The sequence below is a fragment of the Bos mutus genome, chromosome 5, assembly GCF_027580195.1.
Source record: "Bos mutus isolate GX-2022 chromosome 5, NWIPB_WYAK_1.1, whole genome shotgun sequence".
Lineage (NCBI taxonomy): Eukaryota > Metazoa > Chordata > Mammalia > Artiodactyla > Bovidae > Bos > Bos mutus.
Genome location: NC_091621.1, coordinates 98,430,168 through 98,457,656, shown reverse-complemented (window position 1 = coordinate 98,457,656; position 27,489 = coordinate 98,430,168). Strand labels below are relative to the sequence as shown.

General features: G+C 40.0%; 1 protein-coding gene across 1 annotated transcript in view; it reads left to right on the top strand.

The window, feature by feature from the left end:
• SYT10 (synaptotagmin 10) overlaps positions 1-27,489 on the top strand; it is a 115,821-nt gene that overhangs the window by 11,905 nt on the left and 76,427 nt on the right. The window contains exon 2 of the mRNA XM_005887440.2: positions 23,381-23,738. Coding sequence (XP_005887502.1) covers positions 23,381-23,738 — 358 coding nt within the window. The remainder of the gene's footprint in view (positions 1-23,380; positions 23,739-27,489) is intronic.

The window sequence follows — 27,489 nt, the reverse complement described above, 5'->3', positions numbered from 1 at the left end:
TAATATATAATAAGAGATTATAAATTATTTACTCAATTATGAATATATGTAAAGATTTATAAGTAAATTTGGCTAATTTAATTATATTTGATATCATGCTTGATACTGTCAGGCAGGCTTATTTCTCTCCCTTGATTTTTGTCTCCTCATAACAAAGGTTTGGAATGACAGACTAATTACAGCTCAAGCAGGCAGGATTTCTCAGCCCCTGTCTTTTCATAGTAAGCATTCAAAACAATGGTAAGGTTACAGCTCAGTTATAGCTCAAACAGAGAGGTTTTTTACTAAACAGACAAGGGATAGTACACTCCTGAGATGTGGGGACAAACCAACCCTGAAGTACTGGCCACAATCCCTCTTGGCTTTCCCTTTTTATACTCCCTGTTTCCTCCTCTTAGTTCTACCCTGTACAAAATGCAAATGGGCCAGTCAGGGAAGGGATGCATAATAGGTCACATGGTCACATGCATAATAGGGCTTTTATATATTCATCTAAATGGATGCAGACTGAGAGTTTTGATAGTTTCAAGTTATATAATAACAGGCTGTATTGTGTATGTCTTTCCCATAATTCAGTCTGTTATAATCAGATGTATGTATGTATAGAATATTTATGAATACCTAATGGACTCCTAGGAGCCTAAGGTCACTTAAGGAAGTCCCTGTGGTTAGTTTGTATCTATTGTGTGCCTACATTACCTGTGCAGGAGTTGGAAAAGTTTCTGGGGTTATTTTTATAGCCTATATGTGAGCACTCCTGGGCCTGCCTGGAATGGGATTTAGAGATCAGCTTGCATCCTTTTCAGTTAGGCCACCTCTTGTTGCTTATGCCTAACTTCCTATCTAACAATACCATTTCATTGAATTTAGGATGCTGTTGATTACAAGGCACACCATTATTTTATATTACACCAGGAAAATCAAAAAAGACTACAAAAATTAAATTATGACTTGGTGCTTTTTCATCACATAGAATTTTTAGTTTACACTTATGGAAAAATTTCTTTTAAAACAGACATAAATTTTAAAAATCATATATCACTCTTGTACAAGTATAAAAAGGGAAACAAAACAACAACAACAGAAATGAAAACATAAAAGACAAATAGATTAATTTAAAATGTAAAGTACTGAGTCTGATTCTTCTGAATGGTGATACTTTCATTTATGCACATATTATTGGAGACTATGGCATCAAAAATACTGTCAAGAGTAGTAATGATCAATTTTTTTCCTTAAAGGAGTTCATTGTTGTGCTAAGTTGCTTCAGTCATGTCTCTTAGCAGTCCCATTGTAGCATGCCAGGCCCCTCTGCCTATGGGATTCACCAGGCAAGAAAACTAGAGTGGGTTGCCATGCCCTTCTCTGAAAGAGATGGGAATACCAGACCACCTGATCTGCCTCTGGAGAAATTTGTATGCAGGTCAGGAAGCAACAGTTAGAACTGGACATGGAACAACAGACTGGTTCCAAATAGGAAAAGGAGTTCGTCAAGGCTGTTTACTGTCACCCTGTTTATTTAACTTATATGCAGAGTACATCATGAGAAACGCTGGACTGGAAGAAACACAAGCTGGAATCAAGATTGCCGGGAGAAATATCAATAACCTCAGATATGCAGATGACACCACCCTTATGGCAGAAAGTGAAGAGGAACTAAAAAGCCTCTTGATGAAAGTGAAAGAGGAGAGTGAAAAAGTTGGCTTAAAGCTCAACATTCAGAAAACGAAGATCATGGCATCAGGCTTCCCACCACTTCATGGGAAATAGATGGGGAAACAGTGGAAACAGTGTCAGACTTTATTTTTCTGTACTCCAGAATCACTGCAGATGGTGACTGCAGCCATGAAATTAAAAGATGCTTACTCCTTGGAAGGAAAGTTATGACCAACCTAGATAGCATATTGAAAAGCAGAGACATTACTTTGCCAACAAAGGTTCGTCTAGTCAAGGCTATGGTTTTTCCTGTGGTCATGTATGGATGTGAGAGTTGGACTGTGAAGAAGGCTGAGCGCTGAAGAATTGATGCTTTTGAACTGTGGTGTTGGAGAAGACTCTTGAGAGTCCCTTGGACTGCAAGGAGATCCAACCAGTGCATTCTGAAGGAGATCAGCCCTAGGATTTCTTTGGAAGGAATGATGCTAAAGCTGAAACTCCAGTACTTTGGCCACCTCATGTGAAGAGTTGACTCATTGGAAAAGACTCTGATGCTGGGAGGGATTTGGGGCAGGAGGAAAAGGGGACGACAGAGGATGAGATGGCTGGATGGCATCACTGACTCCATGGACGTGAGTGTGAATGAACTCCGGGAGTTGGTGATGGACAGGGAGGCCTGGCGTGCTGCGATTCATGGGATCACAAAGAGTCGGACACGACTGAGCGACTGATGTGATCTGATTTGATCTCCTGGGAATCTTCCTGACCCAGGGATTGAAGCTGTGTCTCGTCTCCTGCATTGGCAGGCAGGGTTTTTTTTTTTTTTTTTTTTTAACCACTAGTACCACCTAGAAAATCCCAGAGGAATTCAAAAGAGATATAAATACTAGTGTTACTGTGCTCTAAAGCTAGCTAACAATACTTTCTGCGGGGTGGCGCGGAGCGGATGCGAAGCGGGGCGGTCCGGCGGCATGTCGGTCAGCAGGAAGAGCTGGGCCACTCTATCCAGGTGAGCCGGGGTCCCGACTGCTCTGGGGGCCACAGGGTCGGGGCCACACGGAGCAGCCCCTGGGGTTCCAGCCCTCCTTCCTCCTTGGGGACGCAGGCCTGAGCAGGCTGCCTACGGAGGGCTGTCCAGCCTGGAGAGGCTGCTCTGGGGGCTGGGGAGGTGTTCAAGAGGTAAACGGCCAAGTCTCAGCTTCTGAGCCACCCCTGACTGCTTGTCTTTCTTTGGAGAATCTGAGAGGCCCCTCCCGGGAGGAGGTGGCCACACTGCCTCGCAGGGTCAGTGAGTGGGCCAGGCGGGAAGGTGCCTTCCCAGGGATGAGGCTCAGGCTCTGGGCGCAGCGTTTTGGGGTGCTGTTGGGGCTGGGAAACCTCATGTTTGGCGCTCTCCCTCTCTGCACTTCAGTTTTCACTCACGAGCGGGGCCTTCAAAGGGTCTGGGGACTGGGTGTCTTATCCTTGTCTGCTGGACATCTAGTCAGAGAAGCCTGGGGGGTGAGTGTCCAGGAGGTAGCACCCTCATGCAGTTGGAGTGCCAGGCTGCCTCGGCACAGGAGTGGCTGAGAGGAGCTACCCCACGCCCGAGGTCAGGGGCGGCGGCCGAGAGGAGCTACCCCACATCCAAGGAGCAGCGGCTGAGTGGGCGCAAAGGTCCGAGAGGAGCTACTCCATGTTCAAGGTCAGGAGGTGCTGCGGTGAGGAGATACCCCTCGTCCAAGGTAAGGAGCAGCGGCTGCGCGTTGCTGGAGCAGTCGTGAAGAGATACCCCACCACCAAGGTAAGATAAACCCAAGTAAGATGGTAGGTGTTGCAGAGGGCATCAGAGGGAAACACACTGAAACCATAATCATGGAAAAATAGCCAATCTGATCACATGGACCACAGCCTTGTCTAACCCAATGAAACTGAGCCATGCCATGAGGGGCCACCCAAGACAGATGGGTCATGGTGGAGAGGTCTGACAGAATGTGGTCCACTGGAGAAGGGAATGGCAAACCACTTCAGTTTTATTGCCTTGAGAACCCCATGAACAGTATGAAAAGGCAAAATGATAGGATACTGAAAGAGGAACTCCCTGGGTCAGTAGGTGCCCAATATGCTACTGGAGATCAGTGGAGAAATCACTCCAGAAAGAATGAAGGGATGGAGCCAAACAAAAAACAATACCCAGCTGTGGATGTGACTGGTGATGGAAGCAAGGTCTGATGCTGTAAAGAGCAATATTGCATAGGAAACTGGAATGTCAGGTCCATGAATCAAGGCAAATTGGAAGTGATCAAACAAGAGATGGCAAGAGTGAACGTCGACATTCTAGGAATCAGTGAACTAAGAAGGACTGGAATGGGTGAATTTAACTCAGATGACCATTATATCTACTATTGTAGGCAGGAATCCCTTAGAAGAAATGGAGTAGCCATCATGGTCAACAAAAGGGTCTAAAATGCAGTACTTGGATGCAGTCTCAAAAACGACAGAATGATCTCTGTTTGTTTCCAAGGCAAACCATTCAATTTCACAGTAATCCAAGCCTATGCCCCAAACAGTAATGCTGAAGAGGCTGAAGTTGAATAGTTCTATGAAGACTCTTGAGAGTCCCTTGGACTGCAAGGAGATCCAAGCAGTCCATTCTGAAGGAGATCAGCCCTGGGATTTCTTTGAAAGGCATGATGCTGAAGCTGAAACTCCAGTACTTTGGCCACCTCATGCGAAGAGTTGACTCATTGGAAAAGACTGATGCTGGGAGGGATTGGGGGCAGGAGGAGAAGGGGACGACAGAGGATGAGATGGCTGGATGGCATCACTGACTCTATGGACGTGAGTCTGGGTGAACTCCGGGAGTTGGTGATGGACAGGGAGGCCTGGAGTGCTGCAATTCATGGGGTCGCAAAGAGTCGGACACTACTGAGAGACTGATCTGATCTGATCTGACCTGATGAAGACCTTCAAGACCTTTTAGAACTAACACCCAAAAAGATGTCCTTTTCATTATAGGGGACTGGAATGCAAAAGTAGGAAGTCAAGAAACATCTGGAATAACAGCAAATTCGGCCTTGGAGTATGGAATGAAGCAGGGCCAAAGGTTAATAGAGTTTTGCCAAGAGAACACACTAATCATAGCAGACATCCTCTTCCAACAACACAAGAGAAGACTCTACACATGGACATCACAGGATGGTCAACACTGAAATCAGGTTGACTATATTCTTTGCAGCCAAAGATGGAGAAGCTCTATGCAGTCAGCAAAAACAAGCCCGGGAGCTGACTGTGGCCCAGATCATGAACTCTTTATTGCCAAATTCAGACTTAAATTGAAGAAAGTAGGGAAAACCACTAGACCATTCAGGTATGACCTAAATCAAATCTCTTATGATTATACAGTGGAAGTGAGAAATAGATTTAAGGGACTAGATCTGATAGACAGAGTGCCTGATGAACTATGAATGGAGGTTCATGACATTGTACAGAAGACAGGAATCAAGACCATCCCCATGGAAAAGAAATGCAAAAAAGCAAAATGGCTGTCTGAGGAGGCCTTACAAATAGCTGTGAAAAGAAGAGAAGTGAAAAGCAAAGGACAAAAGGAAAGATATAAGCATCTGTATGCAGTGTTCCAAAGAATAGCAAGGAGAGACAAGAAAGCCTTCCTGACAATCAATGCAAAGAAATAGAGGAAAACAGTAGAATGGGAAAGACTAGAGATCTCTTCAAGAAAATTGGAGATACCAAGGAAACATTTCATGCAAAGATGGGCTCGATAAAGGACAGAAAGGGTTGGACCTCACAGAAGCAGAAGATATTAAGAAGACATGGCAAGAATACACAGAAGAAGTGTACAAAAAAGAGCTTCACGACCCAGATAATCACGATGGTGTGATCACTCACCTAGAGCCAGACATCCTGGAATGTGAAGTCAAGTGGGCCTTAGAAAGCATCACTACAGACAAAGCTAGTGGAGGTGATGGAATTCCAGTTGAGCTCTTTCAAATCCTGAAAGATGATGCTGTGAAAGCGCTACACTCAATATGCCAGCAAATTTGGAAAACTCAGCAGTGGCCACAGGACTGGAAAACATCAGTTTTCATCCCAATCCCAAAGAAAGGCAATGCCAAAGAATGCTCAAACTACCACACAAGTGCACTCATCTCACACGCTAGTTAAATAATGCTCAAAATTCTGCAAGCCAGGCTTCAGCAGTACGTAAATCGTGAAATTCCAGATGCTCAAGCTGGTTTTAGAAAAGGCAGAGGAACCAGAGATCAAATTGCTAACATACGCTGGATCATCGAAAAAGCAAGAGAGTTCCAGAAAAACATCTATTTCTGCTCTATTGACTATGCCAAAGGCTTTTACTGTGTGGATCACAGTAAAGTGTGGAAAATTCTTCAAGACATGGGAATACCAGACCACCTGCCCTGCCTCTTGAGAAACCTATATGCAGGTCAGAAAGCAACAGTTAGAACTGGACATGGAACAACAGACTGGTTCCAAATAGGAAAAGGAGTACGTCAAGGCTGTATGTCGTCACCCTGCTTATTTAACTTATATGCAGAGTACATCATGAGAAACGGGGGCTGGAAGAAGCACAAGCTGGCATCAAGATTGCTGGGAGAAATATCAATCACCTCAGATATGCAGATGACACCACCCTTATGGCAGAAAGTGAAGAGGACCTAAAAAGCCTCTTGATGAGAGTGAAAGAGGAGAGTGAAAAAGTTGGCTTAAAGCTCAACATTCAGAAAACTAAGATCATGGCATCTGGTCCCATCACTTCATGGCAGATAAATGGGGAAAGAAGGAAACAGTGTCAGACTTTATTTTTCTGGGCTCCAAAATCACGGCAGATGGTGATTGTAGCCATGAAATTAAAAGATGCTTACTCCTTGGAAGGAAAGTTATGACCAACCTGGATAGCATATTGAAAAGCGGAGATATTACTTTGCCAACAAAGGTCCATCTAGTCAAGGGTATGGTTTTTCCAGTGGTCATGTATGGATGTGAGAGTTGGGCTGTGAAGAAAGCTGGGTGCCAAAGAATTGATGCTTTTGAACTGTGGTGTTGGAGAAGACTATTGAGAGTCCCTTGGACTGCAAGGAGATCCAACCAGTCCATTCTTAAGGAGATCAGCCCTGGGATTTCTTAGGAAGGAATGATGCTAATGCTGAAACTCCAGTACTTTGGCCACCTCATGCGAAGAGTTGACTCATTGGAAAAGAGCCTGATGCTGGGAGGGATTGCGGCCCAGAGGAGAAGGGGATGACAGAGGATGAGATGGCTGGATGGCATCACCGACTCGATGGACATGAGTTTGAGTGAACTCCAGGAGTTTGTGATGGACAGGCGGGCCTGTTGTGCTGTGATTTATGGCGTCGCAAAGAGTCGGACAGGACTGAGCGACTGAACTTAGCTAAACTGAATGGTAGCCGTATAGTTATGTTGAATCTGACAATGTTGCCAAACTCATTTGACCCAGCAAAAATTTGGTTATGAAGGTTATGTGTTTGTTTCACTATTTTCTCAACACTTTCTTCCAAGCCATTTAAACTCATTCTTTGACTTCTGATTCTGATGCATTTGCTTTAGCATAAACAGAGAGAAAAGTATGACACAATTACTTAATGACTACTAGTAGTTGTAACAGGTCATTGATACTGATACATTCTTATTTCGAAAACTGAAATGTCAAAAATATGCATATTATAATCAATTAAATATGGTAATGATATGAAGTTTCTATCATCTACTAAAATTCAAAAAAAAAGGCACACTGCTGCTACTGCTGCTCCTAAGTCACTTCAGTCGTGTCTGACTCTGTGCGACCCCATAGACGGCAGCCCACCAGGCTCCCCCGTCCCTGGGATTCTCCAGGCAAGAACATTGGAGTGGGTTTCCATGTCCTTCTCCAATGCATGAAAGTGAAAAATGAAAGTGAAGTCGCTCAGTCGTGTCTGACTCAGCAACCCCATGGACTGCAGCCTACCAGGCTTCTCTGTCCATGGGATTTTCCAGGCAAGAGTACTGGATTGGGGTGCCATTGCCTTCTCTGGAAAAAGGCAAAAGTCAATAACAATTAAAATAGAAATTTTAAGAGGCATTGTTGCAACAGTAATAGGTTGGTTGATTATGTATTGGATTTATGGTTGAGGAAGAGACTGATAGCTGTTTCCTAGTATTCATTTCCCCCTTCTATTTCACAGCATTAGAATCCTTTAGTTTTAGTTTGGTATGTGGCAGCATTATTTAAAAAAAAAAAAAAAAACAACTTTAAAAAGGACAGCTTTTTTCAGCATACTTTATAGGTTGGTACAATCGCATGACTAAGTTATGATTGTCGGAATATTAGCAGCAGTGATGTGCACTACTTCTAGATTTTTCCCTTGAAGTGAAAGGACACACCATTACCTTCCTTTCTCCCTTGTTATTTTTCATCCAGCTGCCTGGAATGTAGACATGTAAACTTGCATCTTGGACATTAAGGAAGAGGCAAAAACCTTTGAATAGTAAAGCAAAAACATGGGAAAAAACAGGATTTCAGACACTTAAGCTGATGTGTTTACCATGACTTGCTTATACTGGACCAATTAATTAAATGAGAGAGAAATAAACTTCTATTTTGTTTGTTACTATCAATTTGGTCCCTTGTTGTAGAAATCAGAATTATGTGGCATTATAATAATAATACCATATTGTTGTTGTTGCTTAGTTACTAAGTCTTGTCCAACTCTTTGCAACCCCATAAACAACAGCATACCAGACTTGCCTGTCCTTCAGTATATACCTGACTTTGCTCAAACTCATGTCCATTGAGTCAGTGATGCCATCTAACCATCTCATCCTGTGTCACCCCCTTCTTATCTTGCCCTCAATCTTTCCCAGAATCAGGGTCTTTTCCAATGAGTCAGTCCTTAACATCAGGTGGCCAAAGTACTGGAGCTTCAGCTTCAGCATCAGTCCTTCCAATGAATATTTAGGACTGATTTCCTTTAGGATTGACTGGTTTGCTCTCCTTGCAATCCAAGTGACTCTCAAGAATCTTCTCCAGCACAGTTCGAAAGCATCAGTTCTTCAGCGCTCAGCCTTCTTTGTGGTCCAACTGTCACATCCATACATGACTACTGGAAAAACCATAGCTTTGACTATATGGACAATGAAGACAACCAAAGAAACAAAAGATTTGCAATTTACAAGAAATTATAATTTCTGATTAATTGAGAAGTTACTTATTTGTACATTTTGAGAAATTAAAGAACTAGAATTTTTAAATTTAAAAAAGTGGTACAGTAGTAATTGGAATCGAGAGAATAGCAATTGGTCTATGATTTTCTGCATCATTGTAGCCATCTGCATGGATAATACGTACTTAGTCCTAACAGTATTTACAATTTATAATAATTAAGACCATGCAAATATTAGAAATTAGCAAAATCCTGGTTTATTAAAAGCTTATGAGGACGTAGCATGTTTTTGCTAATTATGTTTTCTGATGAGAGTGTTTTTTTTTTTTTTTTTTCCCCAGAACTCTCTGACTTTATTTTGAGCTATTAAGGCATGATAAAAGAATAAGATCTTTATAGCTACATATGAAGAGTCAGCCAGCCAGACAGATAAGTAGACACATAGAGGTAGAAGCAATAGTTATGCATATGTATGTAATCAAATCAGGGTTTGTGTAATATTAAACCTGATTATCCTTGAGCCTAATTTAATTTTTGAAATTACATTAACTTCAATTCTTACCAAGATATAATTGGATGCATGGTATATAATGGGTTATTTTTAATTATCCAGAGACATTGAAAGTTTGAGCTACAGAGATCCTACTCATCAAGTTTATTCATTATACAATGGGTAACTTCAAAGTCTGTGTGGCGAAGGAAAATCATTCATATTCATCTCCCTCCAGTGATCTCATCTCCACCTTACTTCATTTCTTTCATGATCATTACCAAACACTTGTCATTATGTTAAAAGTACTATTTTAGAATTATAAATCCAAATATTCCAAACCCCAACCAAAAGCTCCTGTGCTTTCTTCTTTTGCATTTGGAAACTCCATTCAATTTTCTACCTCTAGGTGAATTCCCTGTCAATAAATATTGCATCATGCTTATGATACATCATTTAATCATTGCAATCACTTTCTCCTTTGAGGTTTATTACATTCTTCTGGGAGGATAGAAGATGCTCATTCATGGATAAATTCATCTGCTTCTTTATTCCTACACCAAAGAACCTGAATATTTAGAAGATTTTAAAACCAGGCAGGCTAGTATCACTCTTAGTCTTCAGTTGCAAAAGAACCCTCAGTTCTGACCAGATGTCGTGTGTTTTCCTATTCCATTTTCTCCTATTCTCTAAAGTTCATGTATCAAATTTTCCCCACTGTATTTAAATATTCCAAATTATTTTCCAACATCCCAAAATAACTGGTAGTTGACTCTAACTCCTATTTGGAGAGAAAATTATAAACAAGAATTCTCTTGAATTCCTGCCTATACTTATAGAATTTGACTTCAGAACTATCCTCTTTTTCTTGAAAAGGAAGAAGTGATAGAGTTCTTTCATCTTTGCTTCAGATTCCATCCATCATCACCTTTTATGTGACTTTATTAATTATTCACTCTGCTTGATTTTCTTTCTCTCCTTATCTGGTACTACTTTCCCATAAATTATAAACCGTGATGAAATATTGCACATTTTAATTAAAAACACCCATTAAAAACATCAATTCCAAGAGTGATTCTTTTTTTTTTTCCTTTTATTTTTTTTATTTTTTAAACTTTACATAATTGTATTAGTTTTGCCAAATATCAAAATGATTCCGCCACAGGTATACATGTGTTCCCCATCCTGAACCCTCCTCCCTCCTCCCTCCCCATACCATCCCTCTGGGTCATCCCAATGCACTAGCCCCAAGCATCCAGTATCGTGCATCGAACCTGGACTGGCATCTTGTTTCATACATGATATTTTACATGTTTCAATGCCATTCTCCCAAATCTTCCCACCCTCTCCCTCTCCCATAGAGTCCATAAGACTGTTCTATACATCAGTGTCTCTTTTGCTGTCTCGTACACAGGGTTATTGTTACCATCTTTCTAAATTCCATATATATGTGTTATTATATTGTATTGGTGTTTTTCCTTCTGGCTTACTTCACTCCAAGAGTGATTCTTTCCTCCTTTCCTAAATACAATATCTTGAAAGAACTATCTATACTCATAGAATTCACATCCTCACTCTCATTCATTCATTAAACTACATTCATCTGGTTAACACAGTCTCTGCTGCACTAGTCTCATTGAATTCACTGCAGACTTACTTGTTTAAGTTAATATTTACTTATCTACCTTAGTTTTGATTGAACTTATTTTAACTTCTTATACTACTTATCACTTTATAAATACTCTCCAAACTTCTATGAAAGCACCTTGACCTCATTTTTTTTCATGTCTCTACTCTTTCTCAGTCTTATATGCAGGCTCTTTGTTCTTTAAATTTCTCTTTCTTTCTTTAATTATTGATGTCTTCAGGATTCTGTTGAGGAGCTTTAACCTTCTTTGTCATGGATTCAGATTCTTCTGTTTAAAGAAGTCCTTCAATTTTATTTTCAGTTGCAGTCATATACGACCAACAGCTTACTCAAAATTTCTACTTGCATGTTGAGTATTATTATTAATATATGGTCTCAACCCAACATAGTTGAAGTCATGGTCTTCCTTACTTCATCATCCTGTTTGTCTCCCAATGAATCACATTCTTATTCTTCAATCTTCACACTCCTCACTAGCCCCTTGCCTTGCCAAATACCTCTAAAATGTGCTCTTTTTCCCATTCTAGCCACTCTTGTTCAGAAATACTCTCATCTCTCATGTGGATGACTACTATAATCGGTAACTATTTTTTCTCTTCTCATCTGGTCTCCACTTTTATTTTCTCCCCAGCCAGAGTGTTATTTATGAAATGCATATTTAACCATTTCATACCTTGACATAAAAATGCTTCTGGGACTACATCTTTCAATTTGAACTAAGTCCAAACTCATAACATCCTTTATGTCATAGTTAAATGTTGAAAAACAAGCATTAAAAAATTTTTTTTAAACATTTTGATGACTTTATAAATTCTCACAAATCCTCCCTTAATCTTTTTTAAGCTCCCTTAATCTTTTGATAGTCAGAGTCTTTATCTTGTTTAACAAATTTTGTTGAAGAAAACGTCGTAAAGACCTAATAATTAAACTCTTGGTTTTGTTTTTGAAATACTCTTATTTGTCATAATTGCAATAATAAGAAATGTAAAAATATATAATGCAATAAGCTTGTTTTTATAATTTTAGTTTTATTTTTCTCAAAGAAATTCTAATTAATGAAACTCCTTTCACCTTTTCCTGTTGTGGGAAAAGCCCTTTCCCCTCGTTTTGCATTTCTGGATGGAAGAAGCTACAAGATAAGATAATCATGGAATCTTAGCTTACCCTATCCCTAAGACATGACTTACCTGTTTCCCTATTCATTGATGGATATTCTCTACTCCTTCATGTAGTAAATTTTATAGGGTCAAGTACTCATGGAGAATACTTGTGGTTGTCCAGCCAGGCTTCTGGCTGTATCTGAAAGTCTAATTAATTCAAGGTGATTTGTTAGAAAGTCCACTTTCTAACAGACCTAAGAAGAGTTGATTCTTTTGAACTGTGGTGTTGGAGAAGACTCTTAATGTAAAGCCTCTAATTAAAAAAAAAAAAAAAAGTCCCTTGGACTGCAAGGAGATCAGTCCTGGGTGTTTATTGGAAGGACTGATGTTGAAGCTGAAACTCCAATACTTTGGCCATCTGATGTGAAGAGCTGACTCATTGGAAAAGACCCTGATGCTGGGAAAGATTGAAGGCAAGAGGAGAAGGGGATGACAGAGGATGAGATGGCTGGATGGCATCACCGACTCAATGGACATGAGTTTGGGTAAACTCTGGGAGTTAGTGATGGACAAGGAGGCCTGGCATGCATGGGGTCGCAAAGAATCAGACACGACTGAGTGACTGAACTAACTAAGCTTATACTCACTTTTATTATAATTGCTACCTGGTTGAACAGTTTCTCTGAGCACAACTGGGTAGAAAAATAGAATGTTATTTATTAGCTTCTTGAAAAAATAATTTTTACTTAGAAATCTTGGTCTCTAATATAAATAAATTCACTCCTTTTAGTACCAAAATAACATTGGAAGATGTTTCTCTTCTTATTAATCTGTGAATCACCATTCAATCCATACTCATTCCATACCTATGCCTCCTTTCCCTAGGTACTCTTGTTTAAAGAAAAAAAAAAAAGTTGATAATAGTAACAACCCATTGTTGCCCTTACTATGTTGTTGTTACCCATAGTTGTTGCAAACTATGATGATAAATAATTTACATACATTTCCTTATGTAAAACTCACAGCATTCCTATGAAACAAAAACATAAATTCCTCAATTATACTAAGATTCTTAAAGTCTAAACAAGTTGCCCGAAGCTACACAATGGTGGGGCTGACATTTGAACCCAGGTCAAAATGGTTTCATAGTATAATTATACTATTTTCCTAGTATAAGAATTTCTGCATATTCCTTTCATATCCCTCAACTCTTAGTTATCCAGCTGTCTTGAAGTACATAGGCATATCTTTTTAGATAATTCCCCTAATATGTTTTCAGAAGCCCCATAAATATTTTTTGACTGTGTGATATATACTAAACACTAAAAAAGGTAAATAAAGGAAGTGAGTTTATTTTTAGGCTGGGAACACTTGGAGAAGCAAAATAAACACATATTCACAATCCCTTATCCACAATTATTAAACCTCCAAACCTCAAAAAACTGAAAATTATTTTGTAAATTGTCCAATTTGGCACCAATATCTTACCTAAATTGACATTAAGTTGCTTATGGTCTTCAGTGATCCCATTCACTGTGCCTAATTCATATATTTCATTACATATCTATTAATGTATTTGGTTACTAGATGTTATCCCTGATAATGTTTACCATAATACCTTTCTAATATCCAAAAGAAAATAAGTTTTGAAACCATTGTATCCCAAGCATTTAGGATAAAAATTATAGGCCAAAAAATTATTACTGTTACAATACTAGTGCTGTGGTGGTGGGTGTGCTTTAAAAGCCTTTAGGAACAGAGGAGGCAGAAAGAGCTGCAGGGAAAGATACTACTGGATCTGGTTATTGAAGCATGAATACAAATTTGCCAGGCAGACAGATAAGAGAAAACAATGGAGCCACTTGAAACAGACTGAGCAGAAATCGTGAGAGAGTAATATGTAGCCCGGAGGAGGAGAATAGGCAAGAGAGTGACAGATGAATGAAGTTGGGTCAGTAGCCAGGGACACTGTGGAATGTTATGCAAAGTTTTAATTTGATCCAGATTGACTAAGGTGACCTGGGAGGATGTTAGGCTAAAAGAGGTAGGAACACAGTTTATCTAAGATGCATAATAATATAATATATAAATTAATAATAACTTTATTCCTCCTATCCCGGTATTACTGATAGTATAGGCTGTCACTTTCAAAAGTGATTTGGTTTGGATTAAATACATGACCAAGAACAGTGAGAAGAGAGGTGTGATATTGTGCATATGTATTTAGTCTTTGTCCACAATTCCTGGCTCACAGCTCCCCAAAACCTTAGAATTTCTTCAGTGATGAGAGCCATAAAAGTGTCTTGTTAGGTTAATGGCATGACTTTTGGATCCCAGCTAAGGTTGGGTACTGTTTTCCAGAAGATCAACCATGTATTAGAGGACTGGAACTTTAGTTCCACCCCTGCTGAACTTTTGGCAGGGGAGAAGGGCTGGAGGTTGAATCAGTTGGAGGTTGAACCACTGGCAGTTTTTTTACTCAGCCATGCCAGTATCTTGAAGCCTCTATAAAAACCCCAAAGGATGGGGTTTGAGAGCTTCTATGTTAAACATGCAGAAATTTGAAAACAGTGTGCTCTGAGAGGGCATGAGAGCTTTCTCAATACTTTGCCCAATGAACTCTTCAATCTGGCTATTCCTGAGTTATATCTTCTTTTAATAAACTGGTAAATAAACAAGTTTCCTGAGTTCTATAGGCTTGTCTGGCAAATTAATCAAACCTAAGGAATAGGTGGTGGGAACCTCCTCCAATCTTTTGCCAGTTGGTCAGAATCCCACAGGTGACAACCTGTGTTTGCTACTGGCATCAGAAGGGAGAGGGACAGTGTGTTGGGACTGAACCCTTAACCTGTGGAATTTGATGCGACCTCCAGGTAGTCAACCATCAGAACTGAGTTGAATTTTAAGAACACAATTGGTATCCAGAGAATTGTTTGTGGTTTGTGAATCACCCCTCCTCCCACACACACATTGAAATTGGGTAAAAGAACCTAAAAACAGGGGGTATTTTCAGTTATAGACTGAAAACTGTTTCTGTCCTTTCTCCTATCCCACATTGTCCTGCCGTCTCCTTATATCTTGGCTTTAGCTCCAACTGAGCAGAACTTAGCCACTGAAGAAGTTAACTGGGTTAAAATATCCAGAAAAAATATGTAAGTGGGGCTTAAAATATATGAAGATTATGAAGCAAATCATAGGCTTCCTTTATTTCAAAATTGTAGTTAAAAATCAGGAAGCATATTGATTTTATATTTTTTCTCTTTTACTCAAGTTATAGTGCTAAAAATAAACTACAAAATATAAAATATGATCACACATTCTCACCAATGGAATATAAATGGAAATTATAATCTATGTAGCTTTAGCTTCAATTGAAAAATGAAGGAAAAATTAATTTCTGTATATATAGCATGTTAAAATTAATTTTTATTCATATAATTAAGAAGCAATAAAAACTTAGAATTATTTCAATTTCTGAATGGATTTGCATCAGCAATAGATTGAGAATTAAAGCAGAACCATTTTGTCTCACTAATTACAGACAGATAAAACTACCAATCATTTCCCTATCAGGTCAATGAAAATAAAAGTAAAATAATATTTCTCTGAAATTGTAGGAACTGGTAAACTTACATGATGTTTTTATTAGTGAGTCTGTGTTCTGTTTTGAAATATCTGTTGTTGTTGTTGTTCAGTCATTAAGTCGTGTCCGACTCTTCGAGAACCCATGAACTGAGGCACACCAGGCTTCTTTGTTTATCTCTAGCTCCCTAAGTGTGCTTAAACTCATGTCCACTGAGCCAGTGATGCCATCCAATGATCTCATCCTCCGTCACCTACTTCTCCTTCTGCCCTCAATCTTTCCCAGGATCAGGGTCTTTTCCAATGAGTCAGCTCTTTGCATCAGGTGGCTAAAATATTGGAGCTTCAGCATCAGTCCTTCCAATGAATATTCAGGATAGATTTCCTTTAGGACTGACTAGTTTGATCTTCTTGCTGCCCAAGGGATTCTCCAGAGTCTTCTCCAACATCACAGGTCTTAAGCATCAATTCTTCAGTGATCAGCCTTTATGGTCCAACACTCATGGTCCAACTCTTATGGTCCAGCTCATCCAAACATGACTACGGGAAAAACCATAGCTTTGACTACACAGAATGTTGTCAGCAAAGTGATATCTCTGCTTTTTAATACACTGCCTAGGTTTGACATAGCTTTTCTTCCAAGGAGCAAGTGTCCTTGAATTTCATGGATGCGATCACCATCCACATTGATTTTAGAGCCCAAGAAAGTGAAATCTGATCCTGTTTCCACATTTCCCCCATCTATTTGCCATGAAATGATAGGACCTAGTTTTTTTGATGTTGAGTTTTAAGTCAGCTTTTTCACTCTCCTCTTTCACCTTCATCAAGAGGTTCTTTAGTTCCTCTTCACTTTCTGCCATTAAAGTGGTATCATCTGCATATCTGAGGTTGTTGATATTTCTCCCAAACATCTCAATTCCAGCTTGTGATTCATCTAGCCTAGCATTTTCTGTGATGTATTCTGCATATAAGTTAAATAAGACTTATGTACAGCTTTGTTGTACTCCTTTCCCAATTTTGAACTGGTCAGTTTTTCCATACATGTGGGCTTCCCTGGTGGCTCACTATAAAGAATCTGCCTGCATGCAGGAGCCCCAGGAGATACAGATTCGATCCCTGGGTTGGGAAGATCCCTTGCAGGAGAGCATGGCAACCTATTCCAGTATTCTTGCATGGAGAATCCCATGGCAGAAGAGCCTGGCAGGCTACAGTCAATAGGGTTTCAAAGAGTTGGACACAACTGATGCGACATAGCATGCACAAATACATGGAGTTGTTCCATGTCCAGTTCTAACTGTTGTTTCTTGACCTGCATATGTGTTTCTCAGGAGTCAGGTATGGTGGTCTGGTATACCCATATCTTTAAGAATTTCCCACAGTTTGTTGTGATCTACATTGTCAAAGCCTTTAGTCAATGAAGCAGAAGTAGATGTTTTTCTGGATCTCCCTTGCTTTCTCCACAATCCAACAAATGTTGGCAATTTGATCTCTGGTTCCTCTGCCTTTTCTAAATCCAGCTTGAACATCTGGAATTTCACAGCTCACATACTGTTGAAGCCTGGCTTGGAGAATTTTGAGCATTACTTTGCTAGCGTGTGAGATGTGTGCAATTGTGCAGTAATTTGAATATTCTTTAACGTTACCCTTCTTTAGGATTGGAATGAAATCGGACCTTTTCCAGCCCTATGGCCACTGCCAAGTTTTCCAAATTTGCTGACATATTGAGTGTAGCACTTTAACAGCAATGAAATTTTTTAGGATTTTAAGTAGCTCAGCTGGAATTCTATCACCTCCACTAACTTTGTTTATAGTAAGGCTTCCTAAGGCCCACTTTACTTCCCACTCCAGGATTTCTGGCTCTAGGTGAGTGATCAAACCACAGTGCTTCTCTGGGTCATTAACACCTTTCTGAGTATTCTTTCCATTTCTTCTTAATCTTCTGCTTCTATTAAGTCCTTACCATTTCTCTCCTTTATTGTGCCTATTCTTGTATGAAATATTCCTTTTATATCTCTAATTTTCTTGAAGAGACCTGTCATCTTTCCCATTCCACTATTTCCCCCTATTTTTTTGAATCATTCATTTAAGAAGGCCTTCTTGTCTCACCTTGTTATTTTCTGGAATTATGCACTCAGTTGGGTATATTTTTCCCTTTCTCCATTGCCCTTCACTTCTGTTCTTTCCTGAGCTATTTGTAAAGCCTCCTCAGACAACCACTTCGCCTTCTTGCATTTCTTTTTCTCTGGAATAGTTTGGTCACTGCCTCCTGTACAATGTTACAAATTTCTGTCTTATTCAGGCACTCTATCAGATCTACTCCCTTGAATGTATCTGTTACCTCCACTGTATATCACAAGGGATTTGACTTAGGTCATACCATGAGTGACTAACACTTTCACTGAATGATCTAGTGGTTTTCCTTATTTTCTTCCATTTAAGCTTGAATTTTGTAATAAGGAGCTCATGATTTGGGCCAACTGCAGATCTTGTTTTCAGTTCAGTTCAGTTCAGTCGCTCAGTCGTGTCTGACTCTTTGAGACCCCATGAATCGCAGCACGCCAGGCCTCCCTGTCCATCACCAACTCCCGGAGTTCACTCAGACTCATGTCCATCAATTCGGTGATGCCATCCAGCCATCTCATCCTCTGTCGTCCCCTCCTCCCCCTGCCCCAAATCCCTCCCAGCATCAGAGTCTTTTCCAATGAGTCAACTCTTCGCATGAGGTGGCCAAAGTACTGGAGTTTCAGCTTTAGCATCATTCCTTCCAAAGAAATCCCAGGGCTGATCTCCCTTAGAATGGACTGGTTGGATCTCCTTGCAGTCCAAGGGACTCTCAAGGGTCTTCTCCAACACCACAGTTTAAAAGCATCAATTCTTCGGCGCTCAGCCTTCTTCACAGTCCAACTCTCGCATACATACATGACCACTGGAAAAACCATAGCTTTGACTAGACGGACCTTTGTTGGCAAAGTAATGTCTCTGCTTTTCAATATGCTATCTAGGTTGGTCATAACTTTTCTTCCAAGGAGTAAGCATCTTTTAATTTCATGGCTGCAGTCACCATCTGCAGTGATTTTGGAGCCCAAAAAATAAAGTCTGACACTGTTTCCACTGTTTCCCCATCTATTTCCCATGAAGTGGTGGGACCAGATGTCATGATCTTTGTTTTCTGAATGTTGAGCTTTAAGCCAACTTTTTCACTCTCCTCTTTCACTTTTATAAAGAGGCTTTTTAGTTCATCTTCACTTTCTGCCATAAGGGTGGTGTCATCTGCATATCTGAGGTTATTGATATTTCCCCCAGCAATCTTGATTCCAGCTTGTGCTTCTTCCAGCCCTGCGTTTCTCATGATGTACTCTGCATATAAGTTAAATAAGCAGGGTGGCAATATACAGCCTTGACATAGTCATTTCCCTATTTGGAACCAATCTGTTGTTCCATGTTCAGTTCTAACTGGTGCTTCCTGACCTGCATATAGGTTTCTCAAGAGGCAGGTCAGGTGGTCTGGCAGTCCCATCTCTTTCAGAATTTTCCACAGTTTATTGTGATCCACACCGTCAAAGGCTTTGGCATAGTCTTGTTTTAGCTGACTGTATATAGCTCTCCATTTTCAGCTGCAAAGAACATAATTGCTCTGATTTCCATATTGACCATCTGGTGATGTCCATGTCTCATGGTATGTTGGAAAAGGATGTTTGCTATGACCAGTGTGTTCTCTTGGAAAAACTGTTAAACTTTGTCTTGCTTCATTTTGTACTCTTAGGCCTAACTTGCTGGTTATTCTGGGTATCTCTTGACTTCCTACTTTTGCATTCCAATCTGATATAATGAAAAGGACATCTTTTGCTTTTTGTTCTAGAAAGTATGGTAGGTCTTCATAACCAGTCAGCTTCAACTTCTTCACCATTAATGGCTGGGACACAGACTTGGATTACTGTGATAATAAATGGTTTATCTTGGAAACAAACTGAGATCTCTCTGAGCTTGCACCCAAGTACTACATTTCAGAATCTTTTGTTGACTATAAGGGCTACTCCATTTCTTTTAAGGGATTCTTGCCCACAGTAGTGATATAATGGTCATCTGAATTAAATTTTCCCATTTCTGTCCATTTCAGTTCACTGATTCCTAAGATACCAATGTTTACTCTTTCCATCTCCTATTTGACCACTTCCAATTTACCTTGATTCATGGAGCTAACATTCCAGGTTCCTATGCAATATTGTTCTTTATAGCTTGGACTTTACTTTCACCACCAGGCGCAACCACAACTGAGCATCATTTCTGCTTTGGCCCTGCCACTTCATTCTTTCTGGAGCTATTAGTAATTGTTCTCTGCTCTTCCCCAGTAGCATATTGGACAACTTTTGATCTTGGGGGCTTGTGTTATGGTATCATATCTTTTTGCCTTTTCATACTGTTCATGGGATTCTCAAGGCAAGAATACTGGAGTGGGTTATCATTTCTTCCTCCAGTGCATTTCTATATTTTATTCTATATTTAAAATTCTATACTTTATGATTACTTAAGAGATATTTTTGTTTATTAGTGCTTGGGCTGGACAGAGTCACACCAAACTGAGGTTACTGGTTGCTTTCAAGGAGTGGTGTTTTACAATGGTGATTAAAAGAAATTAGATTTGTTCTTTAGTTTGCTAGGGCTTCCATAACCAAGTACTACAATGGGTCACTTAAACAACAGAAACTTACTCCTCAGAGTTTTGAAAACTAGAAGTCTTAGATAAGTTGTCAGGAGGGTAGATTTCTTCCGAGTCCTCTCCCCATTGGCTTCTTGATAGCTACCTTCTCCCTGGGTCCTTACATGGTCTTCCTTCTATGACTCTCTTTGTTTTAATCTCCTCTTCTTATAAGCACCTCAGATATATTGCGCTAGGGCTCATTCATATGACCTCATTTTGCCTTAATTACTAATTTAAAAGGCCCATCTCCAAACACAGTCATATTCTGAGGTCCTGGGTGTTAGGACTTTAACATATGGATTTAGAGGTGGTGGAGGGACAGACACAATTCAGTCTATGTTATATCCCTAACATATTTTATTTAAAACAGAGAAACAAAAGAAATTAAGAGTTATATTTGACACTGATGCTAAACAAAGTTGTGTAATAAAAGTATATGGTTATCTAAGTCTAGAAAAGTTCGTGGGATATCTATTTAGTCTTCCGAACTTTAAGAGTGCTGCTGCACTGGGATGACCCAGAGGGATGGTACGGGGAGGGAGGTGGGAGGGGGGTTCAGGATGGGGAACATGTATATACCTGTGGTGGATTCATGTTGATGTATGGGAAAACCAATACAATATTGTAAAGTAATTAGCCTCTGATTAAAATAAATAAATTTATATATAAAAAAAGAGTGCTGCAGCACCAGATTGCTAACATTTGTAATTTTAGGAAGGTGAAAATGGAAATTGGTAGAGGGATATTCTTAACATGCTTCAATGGATTTTACTTTTTGAAACTGTTTTCAATGTACAGAAACATTTGGGAAGACAGTACAGAGTTTCCATATTCCCCACACTCAGTTGCTCCTATTATCAACATTTTACATTAGTATGTGAAATACTAATGTATTTGGTTACAGTTGCTGAACTAGTATTGATACATTGTTAACTGAAGTCCATACTTTATTCAGATTTCCTTTTTCATAATGTTCTTTATTTTTTTTAATTTAAATTTATTTATTTTAATTAAAGACTAATTACTTTACAATATTGTATTTATTTCAGGTTGGAGAAGGCAAAGGAGACTAGGATAATTCCATCTAGATTACCATATCACATTTAATTATCATGTCTCAGTCTCTCTGAGAAATGACAGTATGACAGTTTTTCAGACTTCCTTTTTTTTGACAACATTGGGTTTTGAAGAGTACTGGTCAGGTGTTTTGTAGAATGTCCCTATACTCAAATTTTATTATTTTTTTTTTCATGATTAGATCTGGGTTATTAATTTGGGGAGACAGATTGCAGAGATAATGTGCCATATTCATCACATCATATCAAGGCTATTGCCATGATTTGTCACTGTTGATGTTCCCCTTGATCACCTGGATGAGGTCTGTATTTTTCAAATGTCTCCTGTGGAAAATTATACCATTTTGCCCCTTTTCATACAAAAGGTACTAATTTAGGTACTCATTAGGAGGAAGTACTCATTAGGAGGAAGTCACTTTGTACATCCCACAGTTAAGGAGTAGAGAGCTGTTTTCCACTTCTTTGAGGGCAGAGTATCTACATAAACTCCTTGGCATGATTTTGCATGAGAGATTTGTGATTTCTCTCCCATTTATTTATTTATATAATCTTATTAACTTTTTATTGTATTCCTTTTAATTATTTTATACATATATTAATTTTGTAATTATTTAAAAATAAGAATATTTTAAAATTCCTTAGCAAATTATTAACCAATTTTGGACTTCAGAAGTTAGGAGCACTCGAGCTTATTAGAAAGGTCCTATGGAGTTTTGAAGAGGGGTTTCCCAGGTAGCACAGTGGTAAAGAATCTGCCTGCTAATGCAGGAAGTGCAAGAGATGCATGCTGGTTTGATTCCTGGGTTGGGAAGATCCCTGGATTAGGAAATGGCAACCTGCTCCAGTATTCTTTCTTGGAAAATTCCATGAACAAAAGAGCCTGGTGGGTCCATGGGGACACAAATACTCCAACATAACTGAGCGACTGAGTACATACACACACATGGAGTTTGAAAATACAACTAATTGTGTACTCATTCTCTATTAGTAATGTGTCCTAGGTGGTGCTAGTGGTAAAGATGCTGCTTGCCAGTCCAAGAGACATAAGAGACATGAGTCCAATCCCTGGGTTGGGAAGGTTCCCTGGAGAAGGGCATGGCAACCCACTCCAGTATTCTTGCCTGGAGAATCCTATGGACAGGGGAGCCTGGCAGGCTATGATCCATAGGGTCACAAAGAGTCATACATGGCTGAAGCTGCTTAGCACACACACATTCTCATTTAGACCACAGAAAGCTGCTTATACAAATATTTAACATTATTACTGCTTAGAGAGTAAAAAGGTTACATCTGTAGATCAAAGATGAAGCCAACAGAAGGCTTTCTTGTTAAATACAGTCTTAGAGCATGTTAAGCTTCATGACTTCAAGGTAGGTTGCAAGGAACTAACCTTCATTTTGCAAACTCTTGGACCCCCTTGTACTATACTTGGAAATGATATGTATATATCATGCTTTTCTTGTATACAACTGGAAACTTCCTGGGATAGAATTTTTCAATTTTTTCCTTTGAATATATATATATATATATATATATATATATATACACACATACATATATATGTGTGTGTATATATATATATATAGTTGAGTATAATTGCTTATAATACTATGTTAGTTTCTTCTGTACAATTAAGTGAATGAACTATATGTAAATATACATATTTCCTCTCCCTCTTGGACCTCCTTCCCACCTCCCACCATCCCACCCATTTATGTCATCAATGGTATAGATGAACCTATTTCCAGGGCAGGAATGAGATGCAAACATAGAGAACAAACATAATTATTAATATTTCCTCCTTACGAAATTACTTAAAAGTAGATTATTGAAACTCTAAATCGGCATACTATTAGTAATAACCATAATATCACATTATCCCACAATTACTGCTCTGCTATATACATTATCAATGACTTAATATTTCTCCTACTTTGTAATTTTTTTCCAGATATTTCAGTCAGCCTGTTAGCAGTTGTTGTCAGCTTTTGTGGCCTGGCCTTGTTGGTTGTTTCACTTTTTGTCTTCTGGAAGTTATGCTGGCCTTTCTGGAAGAGCAAACCCATGACTTTCAATGTCAGTACTCTACCACAGAGCATGTCAAGTGCTCCCACTGAAGTTTTTGAGACTGAAGAGAAAAAAGAGATTAAAGAAAATGGAGAACCAGCACCAAAAGTTATTGAGCCTGCAATAAAAATCAGCCACACTTCCCCTGATATCCCAGCCGAAGTCCAAACTGCTGTAAAAGAACATGTAATTAAACATGCACGTGTGCAAAGACAAACAACTGAGCCTACATCTTCATCCCGGTAAGGAAAGATCAAATAAACAAAACTCTTTGGGCTGTGTGTGTGTCTGTATTTGTGTGTGTTGTATATGATTTTCTAAGGGAGAAAAACTGAGGTGGGAAAGGAGAAAAGACAAACTAGAGAAATGAGAAAGAGGAAAATAAATAATAGAGTAAGGAGGGAATTGATAGGACAGAATAAATAGGGATGAAGACAAAGAAATTGAGGACAAAGTCAGACAGAGAGTGGTACCATGAAAGGTAGAGGTTTCATTAAAATAATCTAATTAGAGATTTATTTATTGGCTTTTTCCTTTGAAATATTTTTGGTTGATCTCCAGTCTTTTGATTTAGTTTAATACAACCAATAAATAAATCAGCCATTTGCCTTGTGTTCCATTAAATCATCTACAAGTTCACAGTCAAAACTGAGTAACAGAGGCTAATGTTAGTTTACACTTGTTTAGCACCTATACCATAAACTGCTAGAAAATTTCATTGCTTATTGTAACTCACAGACCAAACTATTATGGTAAATTCCACAACAGCTTTGGTGAGTATCATGAACATAGCAAGAGTGTACATGAAGGGAAGCCACAGGGAAACCTCCTTAAAGTGATACATTTTAAGGAGGTACATTTTAATTCAGCCTGGAAAAATCAGCAAGTTTATGTGAACAAAAATAATTTGCTATAGTGTATTTCAAATTGTGTTAACTGTAAATGGGAAAAGATTCTTATGAAAAGATTTTTTTCTACTAAGTATGGTCTTCGATCTTTACCATGAAAAACCAACATGTTGGCTGCGACGGGTGCACTAAAGCGCGGGCGGCTGTGACTGGCGCACTAAAGCAAGGCGGAGAGGAGCTACCCCACTTCCGAGGTCAGGGGCAGAAGCCGGGAGGACCCCATGCCCGAAGGGCGGTGGCCAAGAGTTACCCCATGTCCGAAGTCAGGGGCAGCGGCCGAGAGTGCCAGGCTGCGCCGGCGCAGGAACGACCGAGAGGAGCTACCCAAGTCTGAGGTCAGGGGTGGCTGCCAGGAGCAGCAAACCCACGCCCGAAGCCAGGGGCTGCGGCTGGGAGGCGCTACCCCACGCCCCCACACCCGAGGCCAAGGACCGCGGCCGGGAAGAGCTACCCAACACCCGAGGCAGGAGCGGCGGCTGGGAGCAGCAAACCCATGCCCGAGGCCAGGGGCTGTGGCTGGGAGGAGCTACCCCACACCTGAAGCCAGGTGCCGTGGCCGGCAGGACCAACCCCAGGTCCAAGGAGTGATGGCTGCATGGGCGCAGGAGGGCCTGGAGGAGCTATCCCACGTTGAAGGTCAGGAAGGGCGGCGGTGAGGAGATACCCCTCATCCAAGGTAAGGAGCAATGGATGCGCTTTGCTGGAGCAGCCGAGAAGAGATACCCCACGCCCAAGGTAAGAGAAACCCAAGAAAGATGATAGGTGTTGCAAGAGGGCATTAGAGGGCAAACACACTGAAACCATACTCACAGAAAACTAGTCAATCTAATCGCACTAGGACAACAGCCTTGTCTAACTCAATGAAACTAAGCCATGCCCGTGGGGCAACCCAAGATGGGTGGGTCATGGTGGAGAGATCTGACAGAATGTGGTTCACTGGAGAAGGGAATGGCAAACCACTTCAGTATTCTTGCCTTGAGAACCCCATGAACAGTATGAAAAGGCAAAATGACAGGATACTGAAAGAGAAACTCCCCAGGTCAGTAGGTGCCCAATATGCTACTGGAGATCAGTGGAGAAATAACTCCAGAAAGAATGAAGGGATGGAGCCAAAGCAAAAACAATACCCAGCTGTGGATGTGACTGGTGATAGAAGCAAGGTCCGATGCTGTAAAGAGCAATATTGCAGAGGAACCTGGAATGTCAGGTCCATGAATCAAGGCAAATTGGAAGTGGTTAAACAAGAGATGGCAAGAGTGAACGTCGACATTCTAGGAATCAGCGAACTCAAATGGACTGGAATGGGTGACTTTAACTCAGTTGACCATTATATCTACTACTGCGGGCAGGAATCCCTCAGAAGAAATGGAGTGGCCATCATGGTCAACAAAAGAATCCGAAATGCAGTATTTGATTGCAATCTCAAAAACGACAGAATGATCTCTGTTCGTTTCCAAGGCAAACCATTCAATATCACAGTAATCCAAGTCTATGGCCCAATTAGTAATGCTGAAGAAGCTGAAGTGGAACGGTTCTATGAAGACCTACAAGACCTTTTAGAACTAACACCCTAAAAAGATGTCCTTTTCATTATAGGTGACTGGAATGCAAAAGTAGGAAGTCAAGAAACACCTGGGGTAACAGGCAAATTTGGCCTTGGAATATGGAATGAAGCAGGGCAAAGACTAATAGAGTTTTGCCAAGAAAATGCACTGGTCATAGAAAACACCCTCTTCCAACAACACAAGAGAAGACTCTACACATGGACATCACCAGATGGTCAACACCGAAATCATATTGGTTATATTCTTTGCAGCCAAAGATGGAGAAGCTGTATAAATCAACAAAAACAAGACCAGGAGCTTACTGTGGCTCAGATCACGAGCTCCTTATTACCAAATTTAGACTTAAGTTGAAGAAAGTAGGGAAAACCACTAGACCATTCAGGTATGACCTAAGTCAAATCCCTTATGATTATACAGTGGAAGTGAGAAATAGATTTAAGGGCCTAGATCTGATAGATAGAGTACCTGATGAACTATGGACTGAGGTTCGTGACATTGTACAGGAGAAAGGGATCAAGACCATCCCCATGGAAAAGAAATGCAAAAAAGCAAAATGGCTGTCTGGGGAGGCCTTACAAATAGTTGTGAAAAGAAGAGAAGCGAAAAGCAAAGGAGAAAAGGAGAGATATAAGCATCTGAAGGCAGACTTGCAAAGAATAGCAAGGAGAGATAAGAAAGCCTTCCTCAGCGATCAATGCAAAGAAATAGAGGAAAACAACATAATGGGAAAAACTAGAGATCTCTTCAAGAAAATTAGAGATACCAAGGGAACATTTCATGCAAAGATGGGCTCGAGATAGGACAGAAATGGTATGGACCTAATAGAAGCAGAAGATATAAAGAAGAGGTGGCAAGAATACACAGAAGAACTGTACAGAAAAGATCTTCACGACCCAGATAATCAGGATGGTGTGATCACTCACCTAGAGCCAGACATCCTGGAATGTGAAGTCAAGTGGGCCTTAGAAAGCATCACTACGAACAAAGTTAGTGGAGGTGATGGAATTCCAGTAGAGCTATTTCAAATCCTGAAAGATTATGCTGTGAAACTGCTGCACTCAATATGCCAGCAAATTTGGAAAACTCGGCACTGGCCACAGAACTGGAAAAGGTCAGTTTTCATTCCAATCCCAAAGAAAGGCAATGCCAAAGAATGCTCAAACTACCGCACAATTGCACTCATCTCACATGCTAGTAAAGTAATGCTCAAAATTCTCCAAGCCAGGCTTCAGCAATATGTGAACCATGAACTTCCTTATGTTCAAGCTGTTTTTAGAAAAGGCAGGGGAACCAGAGATCAAATTGCCAACATCTGCTGGATCATGGAAAAAGCAAGAGACTTCCAGAAAAACATCTATTTCTGCTTTATTGACCATGCCAAAGCCTTTGACTGTGTGGATCACAATAAACTGTGGAAAATTCTGAAAGAGATGGGAATACCAGACCACCTGACCTGCCTCTTGAGAAATCTGTATGCAGGTCAGGGAGCAACAGTTAGAACTGGACATGGAACAACAGCC